The sequence below is a fragment of the Erpetoichthys calabaricus genome, chromosome 18 (assembly GCF_900747795.2).
Source record: "Erpetoichthys calabaricus chromosome 18, fErpCal1.3, whole genome shotgun sequence".
Lineage (NCBI taxonomy): Eukaryota > Metazoa > Chordata > Cladistia > Polypteriformes > Polypteridae > Erpetoichthys > Erpetoichthys calabaricus.
Window position 1 is genome coordinate 70,750,098 of NC_041411.2, and position 20,267 is coordinate 70,770,364.

General features: G+C 42.7%; 1 protein-coding gene across 1 annotated transcript in view; it reads right to left on the reverse strand.

Annotated features, from left to right (window-relative positions):
- The window catches only part of sema3fb (sema domain, immunoglobulin domain (Ig), short basic domain, secreted, (semaphorin) 3Fb), a 360,044-nt gene that overhangs the window by 23,353 nt on the left and 316,424 nt on the right, over positions 1–20,267 (reverse strand). Inside the window, 4 exon segments of the mRNA XM_028825108.2 lie at positions 5,841–5,929; positions 12,463–12,685; positions 15,587–15,731; positions 15,830–15,899. Of these exon segments, the coding sequence (XP_028680941.2) occupies positions 5,841–5,929; positions 12,463–12,685; positions 15,587–15,731; positions 15,830–15,899 (527 nt within the window).

Consider the following 20,267-nt stretch of genomic DNA (forward strand, 5'->3'; position numbering starts at 1 on the left):
CACTTCCGCTATACCAGTAAGTGCTGCCGGAAGAGGAACTGAATCCACCTGGAGTGATTCCGACTGCCCATGCAGCACTTCCGCTATACCAGTAAGTGCTGCCGGAAGAGGAACTGAATCCACCTGGAGTGATTCCGGGTGCACATGCAGCACTTCCGCTATACCAGTAAGTGCTGCCGGAAGAGGAACTGAATCCACCTGGAGTGATTCCGGGTGTCCATGCAGCACTTCCGCTACACCAGTAAGTGCTGCCAGAAGAGGAACTGAATCCACCTGGAGTGATTCCGGGTGCCCATGCAGCACTTCCGCTATACCAGTAAGTGCTGCCGGAAGAGGAACTGAATCCACCTGGAGTGATTTCGGGTGTCCATGCAGCACTTCCGCTACACCAGTAAGTGCTGCCAGAAGAGGAACTGAATCCACCTGGAGTGATTCCGGGTGCCCATGCAGCACTTCCGCTATACCAGTAAGTGCTGCCGGAAGAGGAACTGAATCCACCTGGAGTGATTCCGGGTGCCCATGGAGCACTTCCGCTACACCAGTAAGTGCTGCCAGAAGAGGAACTGAATCCACCTGGAGTGATTCCGGGTGCCCATGCAGCACTTCCGCTACACCAGGAAGTGCTGCCAGAAGAGGAACTGAATCCACCTGGAGTGATTCCGGGTGCCCATGCAGCACTTCCGCTATACCAGTAAGTGCTGCTGGAAGAGGAACTGAATACACCTGGAGTGATTCCGGGTGCCCATGCAGCACTTCCGCTACACCATGAAATACTGCCAGAAGAGGAACTGAATCCACCTGGAGTGATTCCATGTGCCCATGCAGCACATCCGCTACACCAGGAAGTGCTGCCAGAAGAGGAACTGAATCCACCTGGAGTGATTCTGGGTGCCCATGCAGCACTTCCACTATACCAGTAAGTGCTGCCAGAAGAGGAACTGAATCCACCTGGAGTGATTCCGACTGCCCATGCAGCACTTCCGCTATACCAGTAAGTGCTGCTGGAAGAGGAACTGAATACACCTGGAGTGATTCCGGGTGCCCATGCAGCACTTCCGCTACACCAGGAAGTACTGCCAGAAGAGGAACTGAATCCACCTGGAGTGATTCCGGGTGCCCATGCAGCACTTCCGCTATACCAGTAAGTGCTGCTGGAAGAGGAACTGAATACACCTGGAGTGATTCCGGGTGCCCATGCAGCACTTCCGCTACACCATGAAATACTGCCAGAAGAGGAACTGAATCCACCTGGAGTGATTCCATGTGCCCATGCAGCACATCCGCTACACCAGGAAGTGCTGCCAGAAGAGGAACTGAATTCACCTGGAGTGATTCCGGGTGCCCATGCAGCACTTCCGCTATACCAGTAAGTGCTGCTGGAAGAGGAACTGAATCCACCTGGAAATATTCCGGGTGCCCATGCAGCACTTCCACTATACCAGTAAGTGCTGCCAGAAGAGGAACTGAATCCACCTGGAGTGATTCCGGGTACCCATGCAGCACTTCCGCTACACCAGGAAGTACTGCCAGAAGAGGAACTGAATCCACCTGTAGTGATTCCATGTGCCCATGCAGCACTTCCGCTACACCAGGAAGTGCTGCCAGAAGAGGAACTGAATCCACCTGGAGTGATTCCGACTGCCCATGCAGCACTTGCGCCACACCAAGGAAGTGCTGGAGGAAGTTTATCAGGGTGCACCTGGAGCACATCCGGGTGTGACATAAAAGGGCCCGCCTCACTCCATTCGGGGAGCTGGAGTCGGGAGGCAGAGGACAGAGCTTGCGGTAGAGGAGTGGAGGCGGCAGGAAAAGAGAGGAAAAAGACAGAAGCAGAAAGGACTGAGCACTTTTGGTGATTTTGTGCATTGTGTTCTGCTGTGTGCTAAAGAAAAAGAAAATAAAAAACGCGTGAGGTTTTGGATCTTGGGTGTCCTGTGTCTGTCTGTAGCCGGGCTGATCACCACACTTGTCACAAGTCGCTCTCAGTCAAATTAGACAACTATCACAAATGTTAATGTAGCCCACAACTGAAAAATCATTGGAAAAATCATCTAATGTGACATGGGCTCAACTTGCTTGTATGGATTATCCAAAGAAAACCCCCTAGAAAAGACACAGAGAGCACATACAAACTCAACGCTGACAATAAAAGGGCCATGAAGCAGCACACAAACCACTCTGCTAGCACGCTGCCACCTTTCAAACATCACCAACTGGAAAAAGAAAAGCAAAACTGTAACAGAGGGAAACCCAGAGGCACAACAGATTGTACAATCTTCTGGTGTTTCTCCTTTTAGTGCTGGCCTAACATGTCTGGGTACAATACATGCCAATGATAGAGTGAGTTGGCCCAAGCTTGTCAGATTTGTAATCACTTTCTGTAAGTTAGAAGGAGTGGGAGATGTGAAGAGCACGCCGGGTCTCTCATCTGGTGTGCTATCACCTCACTGATGGCAGTAGCTGCTAGAGGAGATCCTGGGGGTCTGGAAGGTGTAACCTGAGAATGGATGAATGGCACGGTGGCCACTGTGCTGCTTTACAGGTTTGTGCGTCGTTAAAAAACGAGTTAACTGAGCAGGACATTCGTGCACTGATTAACTTAGACTTGGCTCCATGATGTCTGATCTCAACCCATAAAACGAAGACAGCCTACAGTAAGACGTGAGCAATAAAGAGAGCTCCGGCCTCCATTTCAGTGACACAATAAACTCTAGTGAACTACTGCTGGGTATAACTTTTCAAATTTAGCTTTATTTTATTAATATTTTTGGGGTTAGTATTGTAGATGTACACTAGGTGCTGGCTTTGAATACTGAAATCTGATCAGTTAATGATTTACATTTGCTAGACGCACTCTGTGGTCTAAGGGTTACTGGCGAAAAAGATCAAAGCCATCACCGGACAGAGACTCATGGGACTTTCTCTTCTCAGTTTCAGAGCAAATTTGGGAATAAAGGTGCACGTTTCTGCACTCCTCTTATTTATAGGTTCGGATCACAGTCTTGTGTGACTGGATCAAAGTTGGACCTTACAGATCTTTTTTTTTTTTTTTGTTTAATTTATTGTTTTATTTCATTAACTCCCTGTAATGGTCTACCATCCTGTATGGTATTAGTTTCTGCTCAGGCAAGTTTTTGCACACAGACACCTATAGTATGCACACAATGTTCCGTGCTGCATTTTTTACACTTAAGTGTATAACTTTAGCACGCTGGCTCACGTTATAAAAAGAAAACAACGACAGGAAGGGAGCATCAGACGTTCACACTGGAAAGCTAGCCGCTGTGTATTCAATGTCTTGAAATTTCCCTGAAAACGTTCTTTCTTCTTTTTTGTAGGGTGATTTCTTATTTTTCTTATTTGTTTTTCTATTATTTGGTCTCCACAGCTTGGATCAATGTCTTGTATTCTCTGTAGGAGCTAGATTAGTGCAGGCAGGCACCAATGTCTGTAGTTTTACGGGACAGCTAAGTGAGGCAAACTTTGTAATGTCACAGAGGACACCGGACTGGTTGGCAGCCTGGCCATAACGGAATGCTCCTTGTCCATCTGGGAAGCCATTATCAGGGAAGGATGTGGATGGACGGGCATCCTGGCCCTGGTTGGTTGCTGGTGCCTTTCCTATTCAGGAGGCCACTGAAAAACCCAGCTACTGGGGTCACCCAAGCCAGTGCAATATTTACTACCGGATCCCAAGCCTGGGTAAATTGGGGAGGGTTGGGTTAGGAAGGACATCCGGCATAAAACCTGTGCCAGATCAAATGTGTGGATGAGAATATATAGGTGCTGGTCTTAAAATTAGAATATCATGACAAAGTTGATTTATTTCAGTAATTCCATTCAAAAAGTGAAACTTGTATATTAGATTCATTCATTCATTACACACAGACTGATGTATTTCAAATGTTTATTTCTTTTAATGTTGATGATTATAACTGACAACTAATGAAAGTCCCAAATTCAGTATCTCGGAAAATTAGAATATCAATTAAGACCAATGCAAAAAAAGGATTTTTAGAAATGTTGGCCAACTGAAAGGTTTGAACATGAAAAGTATGAGCATGTACAGCACTCAATATTTAGTTGGGGCTCCTTTGGCCTGGATTACTGCAGCAATGCGGCGTGGCATGGAGTCGATCAGTCTGTGGCACTGCTCAGGTGTTATGAGAGCCCATGTTGCTCTGATAGTGGCCTTTAGCTCTTCTGAATTGTTGGGTCTGGCGTATTGCATCTTCCTCTTCACAATACCCCATAGATTTTTTATGGGGTTAAGGTCAGGCGAGTTTGCTGGCCAATCAGGAACAGGGATACCATGGTCCTTAAACCAGGTACTGGTAGCTTTGGCACTGTGTGCAGGTGCCAGGTCCTGTTGGAAAATGAAATCTGCATCTCCATAAAGTTCGTCAGCAGCAGGAAGCATGAAGTGCTCTGAAACTTCCTGGTAGACGGCTGCGTTGACCTTGGACCTCAGAAAACACAATGGACCAACACCAGCAAATACCATGGCACCCCAAACCATCACTGACTGTGGAAACTTTACACTGGACCTCACGCAACGTGGATTCTGTGCCTCTCCTCTCTTCCTCCAGACTCTGGGACCTTGATTTCCAAAGGAAATGCAAAATTTACTTTCATCAGAGAACATAACTTTGGACTACTCAGCAGCAGTCCAGTCCTTTTTGTCTTTAGCCCAGGCGAGACGCTTCTGACGCTGTCTCTTGTTCAAGAGTGGCTTGACACAAGGAATGCGACAGCTGAAACCCATGTCTTGCATACGTCTGTGCCTGGTGGTTCTTGAAGCACTGACTCCAGCTGCAGTCCACTCTTTGTGAATCCCCCCCACATTTTTGAATGGGTTTTGTTTCACAATCCTCTCCAGGGTGCGGTTATCCCTATTGCTTGTACACTTTTTTCTACCACATCTTGTCCTTCCCTTCGCCTCTCTATTAATGTGCTTGGACACAGAGCTCTGTGAACAGCCAGCCTCTTTAGCAATGACCTTTTGTGTCTTGCCCTCCTTGTGCAAGGTGTCAATGGTCGTCTTTTGGACAACTGTCAAGTCAGCAGTCTTCCCCATGATTGTGTAGCCTACAGAACTAGACTGAGAGACCATTTAAAGGCTTTTGAGTTAATTAGCTGATTAGAGTGTGGCACCAGGTGTCTTCAATTTTGAACCTTTTCACAATATTCTAATTTTCCGAGATACTGAATTTGGGACTTTCATTAGTTGTCAGTTATAATCATCAACATTAAAAGAAATAAACATTTGAAATACATCAGTCTGTGTGTAATGAATGAATCTAATATACAAGTTTCACTTTTTGAATGGAATTACTGAAATAAATCAACTTTGTCATGATATTCTAATTTTATGACCAGCACCTGTAATTCTCCATACCGGATTGGTCGAGGTTAGGTTTACCAACGACCGCCACCGATGCTGCTGCTGAACGTTGGTATTGGCAGAAACTATGCTGCTGCTAGGCAAAAACGGCAAAGGAGAACAAAAGGAGACAGCAGGTTCAAAGACAATGAGAGAGGAGGAAGGGAAAGAGTGTGGAGTTCAGAGTCAGAACTCTAAATGTTGACACTGTGTCCGGTAAAGGGAGAGAGCTGGATGAGATGGTAGAGTGGAGGAAGGTAGACGTACTGTGTGTACAGGAGACCAAGTGGAAAGAGAGTAAGAGGTGGGTGGAAGCTCTTCTTCCACAGTGTGGATGGGAAGAGAAACAGCAAAAAAAAGTTGAAAGACTAAGAGGATGCACAAAATAAAACTCTGAACATTCGTTCTTTCCAAAAAGAAATTTATGGTACCTTACTAAACACCTGCAGATGTTTACCTTGAAAACCTCCACTTCTTCCAAAATAAGCTCTTCTGTTTCCATGTCATCTTTTGGAAGGACAATCACCTTCTGAACTGTGCCTTTGTCTGTAATTTCAAAAGACAAATGGATATTAATTGTCTGGATCTTTGGTGTGCACCCAATATACTTCAGGGAGTTAAAACAAAGACAAGAAAATGTGGACGTGAGCGTCGGTAGGCTTTGCACCCTAGGAGCCAAGTTACCCTAACTATTCTGTAACATTTCAGTAATTATTTACCGCTCTGATGCTGATCTTTCTGATCATAAAATAGGTCATTATGAAAGGAACTGACAAGAAGAATTCAGAATTAACTGCAGAATTATGGTGTTTCAGGAATCCTCTTGAGTGCCTCTTTCTCTTGCATGATTTGGTTCAAAAACTAATCAGCATATCGTCATCTCATAACAGGCTTAAGTTTCGAGTTTGGTATTTTTTTGTCCAATCATTTCGTCCAACCCTCAAGAAACTGTAGCACACAGACACACACACACACACACAGACAGACAGACACACACTCATCATCGTGATATCGATGTTTTCGGTATTAGAGGACCCTAAAACGTTGAGACCCGTTGAAAACCGGAGATCAAAATTTTTGACGAATTTAAAGCTCCCCCATAGATGACAGGTTATGGTGGGGGAGGATGCAAAGCAAAATATAAAAAGGGGGCATAAATAGAAGGAGAATACAAAGTGTTACACAAATATATTGAAACCCACTTAATCAATCGGACAGTCGTAGGAGGTTGGAGTCTCTCCTGAAAACGCTATGTCCAACACCAGGGACGGCTCTGGAGAGTGCGGCGATCTGTCTACGGGTACACACCACACAGCCACACTGGGGACAATTTAGAGCCACCTACACATCTCCAGATGTGTGGGGGGGAAAACCCAGATGTTCAAGAGGAGGAAGTGTAATTGCCACACAGACAATGACAAGCATGAGATTTGAACCCAGGACACCAGGTTTGTGAAGCTGTGGAGCTGCCCACTGCACCACTGTGCCATAATATGTGTGGATATTATGTGTTTAATACTGATCATGCATGTACACACATATACAGTGCCTATTAAAAGTATTCACAGCTTTAGAAGGTTTCACATTTTATTGTTACAGAACATAGAATCACAGTGGATTCAATTTAGCCTTTTGATCAACAGATCAATAGATGAAGAGAAGTGGTCTAAAATGATTACAAATAAAAAACACAAACCATTGACTGCATAACTGTTCACCACTTTCAAGTCAGAATTTATTATATCTATATATATATATATATATATATATATATCCATCCATCCATTTTCCAAACCGCTGAATCTGAACACAGGGTCACGGGGGTCTGCTGGAGCCAATCCCAGCCAACACAGGGCACAAGGCAGGAACCAATCCCAGGCAGGGTGCCAACCCACCACAGTATATATATATATATATATATATATATATATATATATATATATATACAGTGGAACCTCGAGATACGATCACCTCCGTATACGAGAAATTCAAAATACGAGGAAAGTATGAGCGAAAAATTCAGATCTAAATGCGAGCATTGGCTCGCGTAACGAGCCACGAGCCAGGCTGTGGGTATAGCTCGCGGCTTAGCGAGGGGGCGTGGTAGCAGTTGCGAGCCGCGATCTGCGGTGTCTGCGTTTCTCACTTAAGTGCACAGGTGGGAAACTGCCCACATCCATGATTGTTCCTGTGGCTGATGGGCTGCAGCTGCCATGTCTTCCCCGCATATATAGAGAAGCGCGAGCCGGTTAAGAGAGAGAGAGAGAGAGAGAGAGAGAGAGAGAGAGAGCGAGCAGGCAGGCAATCTGTGCAGGCTCGCGTGTAGCTGAACAGGCGAGCCAAACAGCTGAAGCAGGACGGTGTAGAGAAGGTCAGCTGCATTAAGTGTCTCGCCTGTTGCAGAGCCTGCAGGTGAGACGCTAACAGAGAAGAAACACCGGGGATTGTCATCTTGTGTATTTTAAACCTCCACTTCACAACTGTTTTAAGGATTATTTATTTAAAGATTTATTGAATGCTCTACTGCACTTTAGACACCTGTTTTGATTCTTTTAATAATCAGTTATATTATTTACCAGTGTTATTTATTAAAGGTAGACTACAGTATATATAATTTATCAGTGTTATTTGTTAGGAAAATTGATTTTTATGTTAATATATTTGGGGTGCGGAACGGATTAACTGGATTTCCATTTTTTTCAATGGGGAAGTTTGTTCTAGATACGAGAAATTCGCTATACAAGCTCAGTGCTGGAACGAATTAAACTCGTATCTAGAGGTTCCACTGTATACAGTATATATATAAAATCCAATGTCTATCTGTCTGTTCGCTTTTCACGAGAGAACTACTTAACAGATTTAGATCAGGTTTTTTTCTAGAATTTGCTTGAACATTCCGGATGATTTTGCGACTTCTCTCATCTCATTAAGAACCATAGTTCGCTTGCAGTACCGATTTATTTGAGTCAATCCGAGACAGAGGCTGTGGGCCAAGGGGAGGGGAAGGTGTGACCTCAGGAGTGGGGAGCGGGGCGGGGCCCTCCTCACTTATGCACCAGCCTCCGTTCGAGTCGCTCTACCTCTCGCCACGTGTTGGAGCGCACCTTGCCTCCGCTTAGCTAGTAATACCTGTTTGTTCAGCAGACATTACCATCTAGAGGCTGTTAAAGAGGAATGTATGACGTTTTTGAGAGAGACGTCTGAGCTACGTGTGCTTTAAAGGGTAGCTGCAGATTTCACGGCCATGTGCTTTTCTCCCCACGTGGGGGACGCTCTCCTGTCAGAGCTGAACACGATCAGATACAAAGCCAATGTTTGATGCTAGAGTGTACCTACCTTCCACTGGGTAAGAATTACATTTTTTAAAAAGTGTATATTAATTTATAAAGTTTGTCCTGTATCGCTACTACATGGGTGGAGCCGCGGGGGACGTTGGCAGAGTTTGTGTGCGCCGATCTCACTATCAGTTCTGCACATCTGGACTCTGCTCCATTTGTTCATTCTTCTTTGCTGAACTGCTGAAGCTCTGTCACATTTAATGGGGATCATTAAAGTCCAGCCACAAATTTGATTTGATTTGGTTGTGATATGGACTTGGACTGGGCTACTTGAGGACATTCACGGTGTTGTTTTCATGCCATTCTTGACCTGTGTCCCTTTGGTTTTATGCTTTGGGTTGTTATCTTGCTGGCAAACAAATCTTCTCTCAAGGACCAGGGTTCTTGCACACTGCATCCGGTTTTCCTTCAGGATTTCACAAAATTTTGCTGCATTTGTTTAAACCCCTCTAACCCACACAAGCCATAAAGGGCCTTTCTGCAGAGATTCATCCCCATTGCATCATGCTGCCACCACCACACTTCACGGTGGGGATGGTGAGTTTTAAATAATCTCCAGTGTTTTGCTGAAACCAAAAATGGCATTTAGTCTGACCACAGAACCTTTTTCAACCAAACTTCAGTGTCCCTTGTGCATTCCGGCAGACTCTAGCACAGATGTCCTGCGTGTTTTTCTCTTTTCCACTCTTCCATAAAGCTGTGAGTGATGAAGCATCCAGGGTCGTCTTAACAGCATTATAGGTCCCCAGGCAAAGCAGTGCACTTAGGCCAATACCTACACAACCACTCAGCAAGTCACAACATACATAAATTAGCACGGGGCCCCTATGAACGCAAACTGCCCAGCGTGCCCATGCATTAAGACCGCCCTGCTGGTAACAGCGGTTGTCTGCACAGTCTCTCCATTCACAACCACTGTAGCTTGTAACTCTTTTAGAGTTCTCACAGGTCTCTTGATGGCCTCCCTCACTCATTAACTTCTCGCATTGATCACTCAGTTTTAGTGGATTGCCGACTCTTGTCAACGTTATAGCTGTGCCATACTCTTTCCACTTCTTCATGTTTGATTTCACTGGATTTTCAGTGTCTTGAATATTTACTTGTCTCCGTCCCCTTGACTTGTACTTTTGTGTCCCCTTTTCTCTGAGTTGCTTTGAGTGTCCTGTTGTCTTCGAAGTGTAGGTTAGGCCTGATACTGACTCACCACAAGCTTGACCCCCTCCTTGTACAGGTGCATTTATACTACAAACAATGGAAACCCCAGGCAGGTGGTCTCCACTGAGCTAATTCTGTGACTTCCAGAGCCAATTGGCCTCACCAATGTGTCATAGTAAAGGGGGTGAACACTCATGTGATCAATTTGTAATACTAGATGGCATGGGATGGCTGGCATCCCGAACAGGATGAATGGATCCTTGTCGGGCCAGTAGGCCTTTATAATGGAAGTATGTGGGTGGACTGGCATCACAACCAACTTGGTTAGTGGTATCTTTCCTGGTTGGAAGGCCATCATAATCAGCAAAGAGAGGGTGACTGCTTCCCAGGCCCATATGCTTCCCCAGTACACTAGGTGGCGACATCCCTCTAGAGTGCTTCCTCTTCAGACACACACAGGGCTCTATAGGAGTTGTAGTTTTGGTGGGCAGCCCCATTGGTGCTCTCAGTTGCACAGTAGGGGAAGCTGCTGGAGGCAGTCACAGGGAGGTGCCCTCTGACCCGGAAGTGTTTCCTGGAGGCAATGTGAAGTACTCCTCTATAAAAGAAGTTGCTATGTCTCACTCAGGGGAGTCAGAGTCGGGACGAAGCTCACCTGGGACAAGCGAAGAAGGGAAGAATTGTATTGTTGGAAACAAATTTGTGAAAATAAATTCATTTATTTGCACCTGGAACTGTTTATCTGTAAAGCTGTGTCACGGGTTTGGGACTATGAGACGCCCTCTAGTGGCCATAGATTATTTTGTGCTTTTATGTTGTCATTAATTTAGACCACTTTGCTGAGATCTGTTTTCACTTTGACATTAAAGATACCTTTTTTTCTGTTGATATGTGTCAAAAAGGCCAAATTCAATCCACTGGGATTGGATATTGTATGAAAACATCCAATGGGGGGAATGGAATACTTGTTATACATCCATCCATCCATCCATCCATTATCCAACCCACTATATTCTAAAATCAGGGTCACGGGGGTCTTCTGGAGCCAATCCCAGCCAACACAGGGCACAAGGCGGGAAACAAACCCCGGGCAGGGCGCCAACCCACTGCAGGGCACACACACACACACACCCACACCAAGCACACACTAGGAACAATTCAGAATCACCAATGCACCTAACCTGCATGTCTTTAGACTGTGGGAGACACGGGGAGAACATGCAAACTCCACACAGGGAGGACCCGGGAAGCGAACCCGGGTCACAAACACGCAGAATCCTCACAGTCCTCAAAACAGATCATGTAGAATTGTGAATTCGGTACAAAGATGGATATACAAAAATATTCATATCTTCACAAAAGATTTTAAACGTCTGTCTTTTACAATTTTCCCTTTTACGGTTTTTAATTTTATTTATAATTTTTCTTAATTAAATTTTAATAAACTTTTCTTTTACAAATTTCCCCTTGGGATTAATAAAGTATCTATCTATCTATCTATCTATCTACAAATGAAACTCACATGCAGAAGGAAAAAAAACACTTTAAAGTCAAAATTAGCCATTTGTTTCGCACATATCAACGTCAAAAACTGAAAAATACGAACTAAAGCACGACGTGTTAAGTGTCACTTGTAATCAAGAAAACTTCTCCGAGCTTAGAATATTTTTGCATGGTGCTTTACAGACACACACATACGGACCTAAACCTAAAACCCTCTTAACTAAACATTTTTTCTGGCATTTATAGCAAAACACGGAATGTCTGGAATAAACGTTTGACAATAAAATTGCTTCACATGACTAGCTTTGTGCCACTCAAATCCATTAGTTCTTTTAAACTCATGATTCAACATGTAGGACATAAAACAAACATTTTTGCTTTATGAATGCAATGGCTGCCTGAGTGAATGATGTAATCCTCTCTCTTCCCCGCGGTAACATCATGCTGAATCAGAAGTTAAAAAAAGAAAAAGAGCAGGACACCGTAAAGAGGTCTTAAAGTTTATTTCATACACGCTGGCGTGAAGTAAAGCTCAAAAAGCCATCTTTTTAACGTGTCATGTCTTGAAGGTGTCGTGAGTAAGGGACAATGCGTATTACACAGCTGGGGTTGCGAGGCAATGAGAGTCCTCCACTAGGACACATGTACTCTCCGACCATCTTCTAATCTACTTATTCTGGACATACGAAGCCACCCAAGGTAGAGAATGGTGGTCCATCACAAGACACACTCTCTCCTACTGGGCTAATTTTGGTTTATCAGTTCTTCATGTTTTATTACTAACCCTTTGGATAAATAAGGTTGATATTTTTTGAGCTCTAAGTCTACTGTTAAAGTCAATAAGTTATTCTGCTATGCCCTAGGAGGTAAAACATGAGAATGCGTTTATAAATCATCACGTCATCACCTTGGGGGGAAAAAAAAAATTCAAAACATTGATTAAAGCCATATATCATTAAGAAAGAATGTGTACAATGAATTGTTCTTGCTTGAAAAAATCAATTGTTATTGTTCTGAAGACAGGGGACTGACTTGCTCAATAGTGACCTGACTTAGTCCACTTCAAAAGGATGTAAAACTGACCTGTTCCCAGGAAAAGCACTTCATAGCGGCCATCTGCTGCATCCACCTGGTCGACCGTGATGGTGGTGAACTCATAGTTGACATTGGTCCGTACCACAAGAGGGCGCCTGTGCACTGGATATACAGCATTGTACATGGTGGGATGGTTCCTCATGAAGTTTATCACTTCGTCAGGGTAGTCCTTTGTGGATTTCATGTTGGGAGTGAAAGTACCTCCTGGACACTGCAATTTATCAAATAAAACACAGTTATTATAAATCTACAATTACCAGCTTTGCTTTTGGTAACAAAAATTAAAGTATGACTGCACAAGACCAATAATAAATGGACTTCAAGTGACAGGCCAGGTTTTCTTGATTGGCAACAGTGCTTTCCACTTGAATTCAAATTTAGTGCATCTCCCACATGGAAAAGTCAGATTAATTAGGGTTTGTCTTTTTATAAAGGGATGTGCCAAATTTGGTAAGCCTGCATGACCCTGAGGCTTGTGAAATTTTGCACTTCTTCTTCTCACAAATAATTGCCTTGGAAAGGTAACAATCCGCTAATGATTTAGCAGACACCCACTTTTTCCCAAGTTTGGCTCGGAAGCAGCTTTGTCGCATCAACTTGTGCACATTGGAAAAAACCTAACAAGCTCCCTTTAAGGAGGGCCGGGGAAGAAGCTGGAATTAAGGCTTCAAATGATTTTTACAAAATTCATACTTAGGAATGAAAAAGGAAAGAGGAAATGCTTCATTTCATAAGATATACTTTTTATACTTTACTAGTGAAAATTGAACTGTTCTGTATACTTAAAATAACTATTTAAAAACATCTTATACAGAACCACCCTTGTCAACATAAATATGTACAGTATACATTAAATAGAAATGTATAGATCTAATAATAATCTACAATCTAATAATAAGAAGAAAATAAGAAAAAGAAGAATACTGAGAATAATAATAATAAACTGTACTTGTTATGTGTGTATGGAGATTTATTTGGAAGACACTATTTGAGATTCTCCTCTTTGGTGAATCAAGCACAATGATCAGGGTGGGGTTGGGGAGGTCTTCTTGGATCGACCACGATTCACCTGCAATGCAGCCGCTGTGGATCAAGCGTGATCATTGGACCTGTGGGGTTTCATCTGGGGTCAGGTGCAGCCCACAAGTTGTGAAATGCTGTCATAGATAGATAGATAGATAGATAGATAGATAGATAGATAGATAGATAGATAGATAGATAGATAGATAGATAGATAGATATTTTAGTATAGTAGGCAGGATCAGAGAGATAGATATTTTAGTATAGTAGGCAGGGTCAGAGAGATAGATATTTTAGTATAGTAGGCAGGGTCAGAGAGATAGATATTTTAGTATAGTAGGCAGGGTCAGAGTGATAGATATTTTAGTATAGTAGGCAGGATCAGAGAGATAGATATTTTAGTATAGTAGGCAGGATGCGATAGATAGATATTTTAGTATAGTAGGCAGGATCAGAGAGATAGATATTTTAGTATAGTAGGCAGGATTCGATAGATAGATAGATATTTTAGTATAGTAGGCAGGATCAGAGAGATAGATATTTTAGTATAGTAGGCAGGATTCGATAGATAGATATTTTAGTATAGTAGGCAGGATCAGAGAGATAGATATTTTAATATAGTAGGCAGGATTAGATAGATAGATATTTTAGTATAATAGGCAGGGTCAGAGAGATAGATATTTTAGTATAGTAGGAAGGGTCAGAGTGATAGATATTTTAGTATAGTAGGCAGGATTAGATAGATAGATATTTTAGTATAATAGGCAGGGTCAGAGAGATAGATATTTTAGTATAGTAGGAAGGGTCAGAGTGATAGATATTTTAGTATAGTAGGCAGGATCAGAGAGATAGATATTTTAGTATAGTAGGCAGGATGCGATAGATAGATATTTTAGTATAGTAGGCAGGATCAGAGAGATAGATATTTTAGTATAGTAGGCAGGATTCGATAGATAGATATTTTAGTATAGTAGGCAGGATCAGAGAGATAGATATTTTAGTATAGTAGGCAGGATTAGATAGATAGATATTTTAGTATAGTAGGCAGGATTCGATAGATAGATATTTTAGTATAGTAGGCAGGGTCAGAGAGATAGATATTTTAGTATAGTAGGCAGGATCAGAGAGATAGATATTTTAGTATAGTAGGCAGGATCAGAGAGATAGATATTTTAGTATAGTAGGCAGGATCAGAGAGATAGATATTTTAGCATAGTAGACAGGATTAGATAGATAGATAGATAGATAGATAGATAGATAGATAGATAGATAGATAGATAGATAGATAGATAGATAGATAGATAGATAGATGGATGCCTTTGGTGCCATTGTCACTGTTCTTGTGTCAAATGGCTGATTTCTCATCTCACCAGAATGCTTTCTCTTAGTGTGCGATTGTGTGAATGCAGAAAATCATGGAAATCCCGGAGGAGTGTTGATGGGACCATGATTTTTTTGGAACTGTTAATTTGAAATCCTGACAATCAGGAAGCAATCTGATTGACGTAGTCTAGGTTGAGTTTTTAGGGATGGATGTGGGAAGTACTGGAAAGATCAACAGCAGAACAAACTAGAAACTTTATAGACACCAAAACCTCTGCAAACATAGCACTGATAAAGTAATTTAGACCACTCCAGAAAGAAAAAATGTTGAACAAATACACAAATTCAGTTTCAAATACAGTTATCTCAACAGCCAAAAAAAGAGGCAATGACCTTAGTATGTAAATCAACTCAATCATTTCCTGAACTGGCTTTTTCCAAAACCAGATTGTAGGGAACTGCAAGAATCTCCAAACAGTGATGGCAGCAAGGCTAATGGCTAACAATGCTGGATGGGAGAGCAGGCCATCCCAGAATATACCCACCCAGCTAGGCTCAGTGAGAGAGGACGTGGCCTTTAGGTTGTCAACTAGTCACCAAGTCAGTGGAATAAATCATTTTGAATCTATCGAGAGACAGTAACTGCTCTCTATTGCTTTTCACATAATTGTATTATCTGAAATGGCTCGAGGGTCAGTGCTGTACATGAGTTACTCAGGGCAAAATGTAACCCCCTAAAGAACCGTCTTTGTGGTGTTCAGTATCTCACCGTGCCAGGGCGGGGATAAGGGATCTTGCCTGAGTAAGGAACCCACTGGTAGTTGGGTCCCTCCTTATGTGCAAAAGGTCCATTAAACACCATTCGGATGTCAGCCATGGAATAGACGCACACAGCTGATCCTTTAAATACAGACCTGCAAGACATAAACAGAACACAAATTAATTTAGAGAGAGTGAAGTGCTGGTTTTGCCATGATAAATTCATTCTCTACTTATTTTTGTTAATACTTACCCTGAGGTAGAAAATACTGCATAAATGACAGGGTTTTTGATGTCCTGTGTTTGCTGTACATAAACATCCTCTGGAAAACAGAAAGACACTGGCTTTGTCATACTTGAAAGTTAAGAAAAATAAATGGAAAAATTTAAGAAGGAACCTGAGGGAACAAGGCTTATCCCAGCAATATTAGACACCAGGAAGGAACAATTCTATACTGGGCATCTGTGCTTGGCAGACTCTTACAGAGACCCTCACCTGACCAATTTGGAATCACATAAACATCTTTGGGGGAAAAAACACACAGACACAAGAGGACAAGTGGAAACGACACACAGACAGTGGGCAAGCTGGGATTTGGAGCAGGGGGCTATAAGACAATACAAGTTACCACTGCACCACCATGCTGCTCTTCAAATTAAAATTATACTCAGATTATATAAAGAGGGGATTCCTAAACCGTTTTTTTTTTCTCATGACCCAATCCTGACCTTCTTAGCAAAGTGGGGGGGACCCGTTGGAGAATTCTCGCCTAAAGTCACAGCATCGCTTGTCCCCCTTGGAGAATAATCACTGCCGACAGTGAAATTGGGAAGAAGGAGGAGGAGGAATAATGTGCCCCTTGGAGAATAATTGCTGAAAACTGTCAAAGGGGGGGTTCACCCTGGGGGATCCCCCTTGGGAAATCTCCACCCATAGTAATAGTGGAGCAATGTCATCAACCTGTGGTAGGCAGCTCATGAGACACTTCACAAACCGTGTGTGCAGATTAGATTAGATAGATAGATAGATAGATAGATAGATAGATAGATAGATAGATAGATAGATAGATAGATAGATAGATAGATAGATAGATAGATAGATAGATAGATCCCCCATTCTGATGATTCTGTTTGATTAAACCCCACCACACTGACGAATCATACTCGATTTACCAATAGGGGACCAACCCCACCATTCTCTCAGTCGTGTCTCGATTCTCTCTTGGTGGTATCACGCAGACACTTACATGGGAAAATCATAGGTTGTGACACTAGAAAGGCTGAGAAACACTGCTACAGATGATGAAGGGCAAAGGGCACAAAGGCAGACACACATATGAAAGGCTTTATACCAAAAGGTCTGTACACCCAATTTCTCAAACTTTTCTTCTTCTATCTTCTGAGGCAGTTGTCATGTTTGGCCAGTGAAAGACTGAGAGGTTGTCGACACAAGAGACTGTCTTGAGTTTGCTAGTTTAAAAAAGAGATGAACTTGATGAAAGAATGGATCTTTCTTAAAAGCTTTGGGCTGTTTCTCACCCTCTTCCTCATGAGACAGGAAACAAGTCAAGAGACATAAGAAGGGGAGGCTTAGGTTTTTTTTTGTTTTGTTTTTTTTGCATTCTGCTTATGTAAGAAATAGGAATCAGTCCAAAAAATAAATAAAAAGTAAAAATAAAAAAATAACAAATACTAAGCTCAGCAGGAAATGAAAAAGCAAGCAAAAATGCACAAACACACCACAAGTTGCCCTTCTGCCTCAGAATGAGTGGACAGGTCCTTCCTCACTAGTGCCAGTCATGGATACGGTTTGATACAATGAAGGTCTTCAAGATCATTTCCTCCTACAGGAGTAGATTTCTGCACAGACTGTCCTGGATACCCCAGGGGCCCAGGACAAGTGTTCCTGTTTTCCCCCCTGTCAGTGCCCTGCAATGGGCTGGCATCAAATCCTTCAGCCCGATGCCTCAGGGATAGGCTCCCACCCCGGTGACCCTAAACACAGATAGGGGGGTTTGATGATAGGTAGGGAAAGATCGAAAAAAGTGGGAAGACAAATAAACTGTGTACCAAGTTAACCTCCTCGGAGTTAACCTTAAGTGTTTCACGGGCTCAGAATTCTATGGAAATGCAGTTAACCCTGAGTAATTCCAGGGGTAACACTTGGGACAGTATTCTGCTGGCATCTCGTGGATGAAATATTTACTATCTCATGTCTAACGTGTGCCTTTGGCACACCTTTCTTTGCTGTCCTCGTCTGCCTCATCCTATCGTGACAACTGCTTCCTAGATAGATAGATAGATAGATAGATAGATAGATAGATAGATAGATAGATAGATAGATAGATAGATAGATAGATAGATAGATAGATAGATAGTGTCCTTCCCTTAGCTGCCGTATCCAAGAAGGTTCTTACAAATTTTACAAGAATTAAAATGTGAAAAAACATAAAGCAAATGACTTCCATGCCTACGGCCTCTTTCTGCCCCACCCTGCTCACTGTATAATTTATCAGTATTTCGGTTGCTTGTCAGGACAGCCCTGCTAGCAGGCTGACATCTTGTCAAGAGGAATTCCTGCAGAAGCACAAGTCTTTTGTGATGCTCTGCCTTCTCCTGCTCTGCTCTAAAATGTGAGGATGGCAGCCGTGTTAAGTGCAACATGTGCTTGCTGCTCCAGAGTATTACGATTTAGACACTACATGACACTTGGAAATAGAAAAAAGTACAAACAGGAAAAGACAGCTAACGGTGTCGCACCACACTGCATGCTGATCTAATTGCTTTGTGCTTCCACGACTTTCTAAAAATACCATTACACTGTAGCATAGGCATGATGAGTTCTGCTACCTGGGTTCAAAACCCAAGTCTGATCGCTGCCTATTTGGAATTTCTGCATTAGGTTAACTGTAAAATGGCCCACTGTGAGTATGCATGCTCTGTGATGGACTGACACCATGCTCAGGATTGGGGTCTGTCTTGTAACCAGCACTGAAAGGACAGACTCTGGGTTTACGTTACTTTAAACTGGACTACCCGAGTTAAGAAACAGGAAAAGTGGCTATCCACCTTAATAAAAGGATAAGTGTCTGTGTGTCATTTTGGTTAGTATGTCTCTGTCATTCCAAAAGATGGTGCATCACAAACATTAAAACTGCTTTTATGAATACTACATCAAATGTCATATCGCAAAGACATGTGCATTGAATGGGGCACTGCAATCATTAACACCGAGGTCTACGTTGAATCCTTAGATTTCAACCTGACTTAGATGGGTAGCTTAGCCACTAATAAACACAAAAATATGAGTTTGTCAAATTACTGTCGCCTAAATCCAAATTGCTCTCCATTTCATATGCAACACTTACTAAAGCTTCTCTTAAATCCCTCCCTGCTATTTTAAATTGACTATGTGATGCTCCTAACAGTGCTGGAAATGTATGTTATGGCCTAAACAATTTTCCAAAACATTTTCACCCCACTCTCACAGTTATACTCTACCACTCGATCACGCCTAATTGGCCCTGCCTGCAACTCAATATGTTATCTTTGCTCCCTCAACACTACAGATAGATAGATAGATAGATAGATAGATAGATAGATAGATAGATAGATAGATAGATAGATAGATAGATAGATAGATATTAATTTTAGTATAGTAGGCAGGATTAGATCTATCTATCTATCTAAGTGTATATACTGATCAGTCAGTGAATAACATACCTTGTTGTCAAGGGGTGAGATACATTGGGCAGCAAGTATACAGTCAGTTCGTGATGGTGATGTATTAGAAGCAGAAAATAATAAGCAAGTGTAAGGATCTGAGCGACTTTACAAGAGCAAAAATGTGATGGCTAGACAACTGGGTCAGAGCATCTCCAGAAGGCGTCGCCGCCTAAAGATCCTGCAATGGTCAAATGAGTATCAGAACTAGACCATGGAGTAATGGAAGAAGGTGGCCTGGTGTAATAACATGTTTTCCTTTAGATCATGTGGACGGCTATGTGTCTGTGTTCGGCTGGAGAATCTTGAGTCCTGGTGTTTATGTGGATGTAACTTTGACATGTACTATGTACAACAGATAAAGACTGTTGCAGATCATATACACACCTTCCTGGTAAGGGTTATTACCTGATGGCAGTGGCCTGTTTCAGCAGGATAATGCGCCCTATCACACTGCAGAAATTGTTCAGGAATGGATTGAGGAACATGTCCTCTCTGTAAATTCATTATGATTGAGCATTTGTGGGAGGTCTGATCCATGGAGGCCCCATCTATCAACTTACAGGATTTAAAGCATCTGCTGTTAATGTCTTAGTGCCAAATACCACAGGATACCTTCAGAGGTCCTGTGGAGTCCATGCCTGAGCTGTTTTGGTGGCATGAGGGAGGCCTACACAATGATAGGCAGGTGGTTTTAATGTTGTACCTGATCACTGTGTGTCTATATATATATATATGGTTGAAATAGTTTACTGTCAAATAAATGCAAAGAGTACATGACACGTGTTTCGCCCTCATTCTGGGCTCATCAGGTGTACACACTCCACTGCACTCCCTCTCGGGAATCGAACCTCGGACGTCAGCGTCAGAGGCGATGCCCCTAACGTTGCGCCACGGCGTGTGGTTCGTTTATTTGACAGCATGTAGATTGGGGTAATTACATTCATGGCATTCGAAGTCTGTGTCAC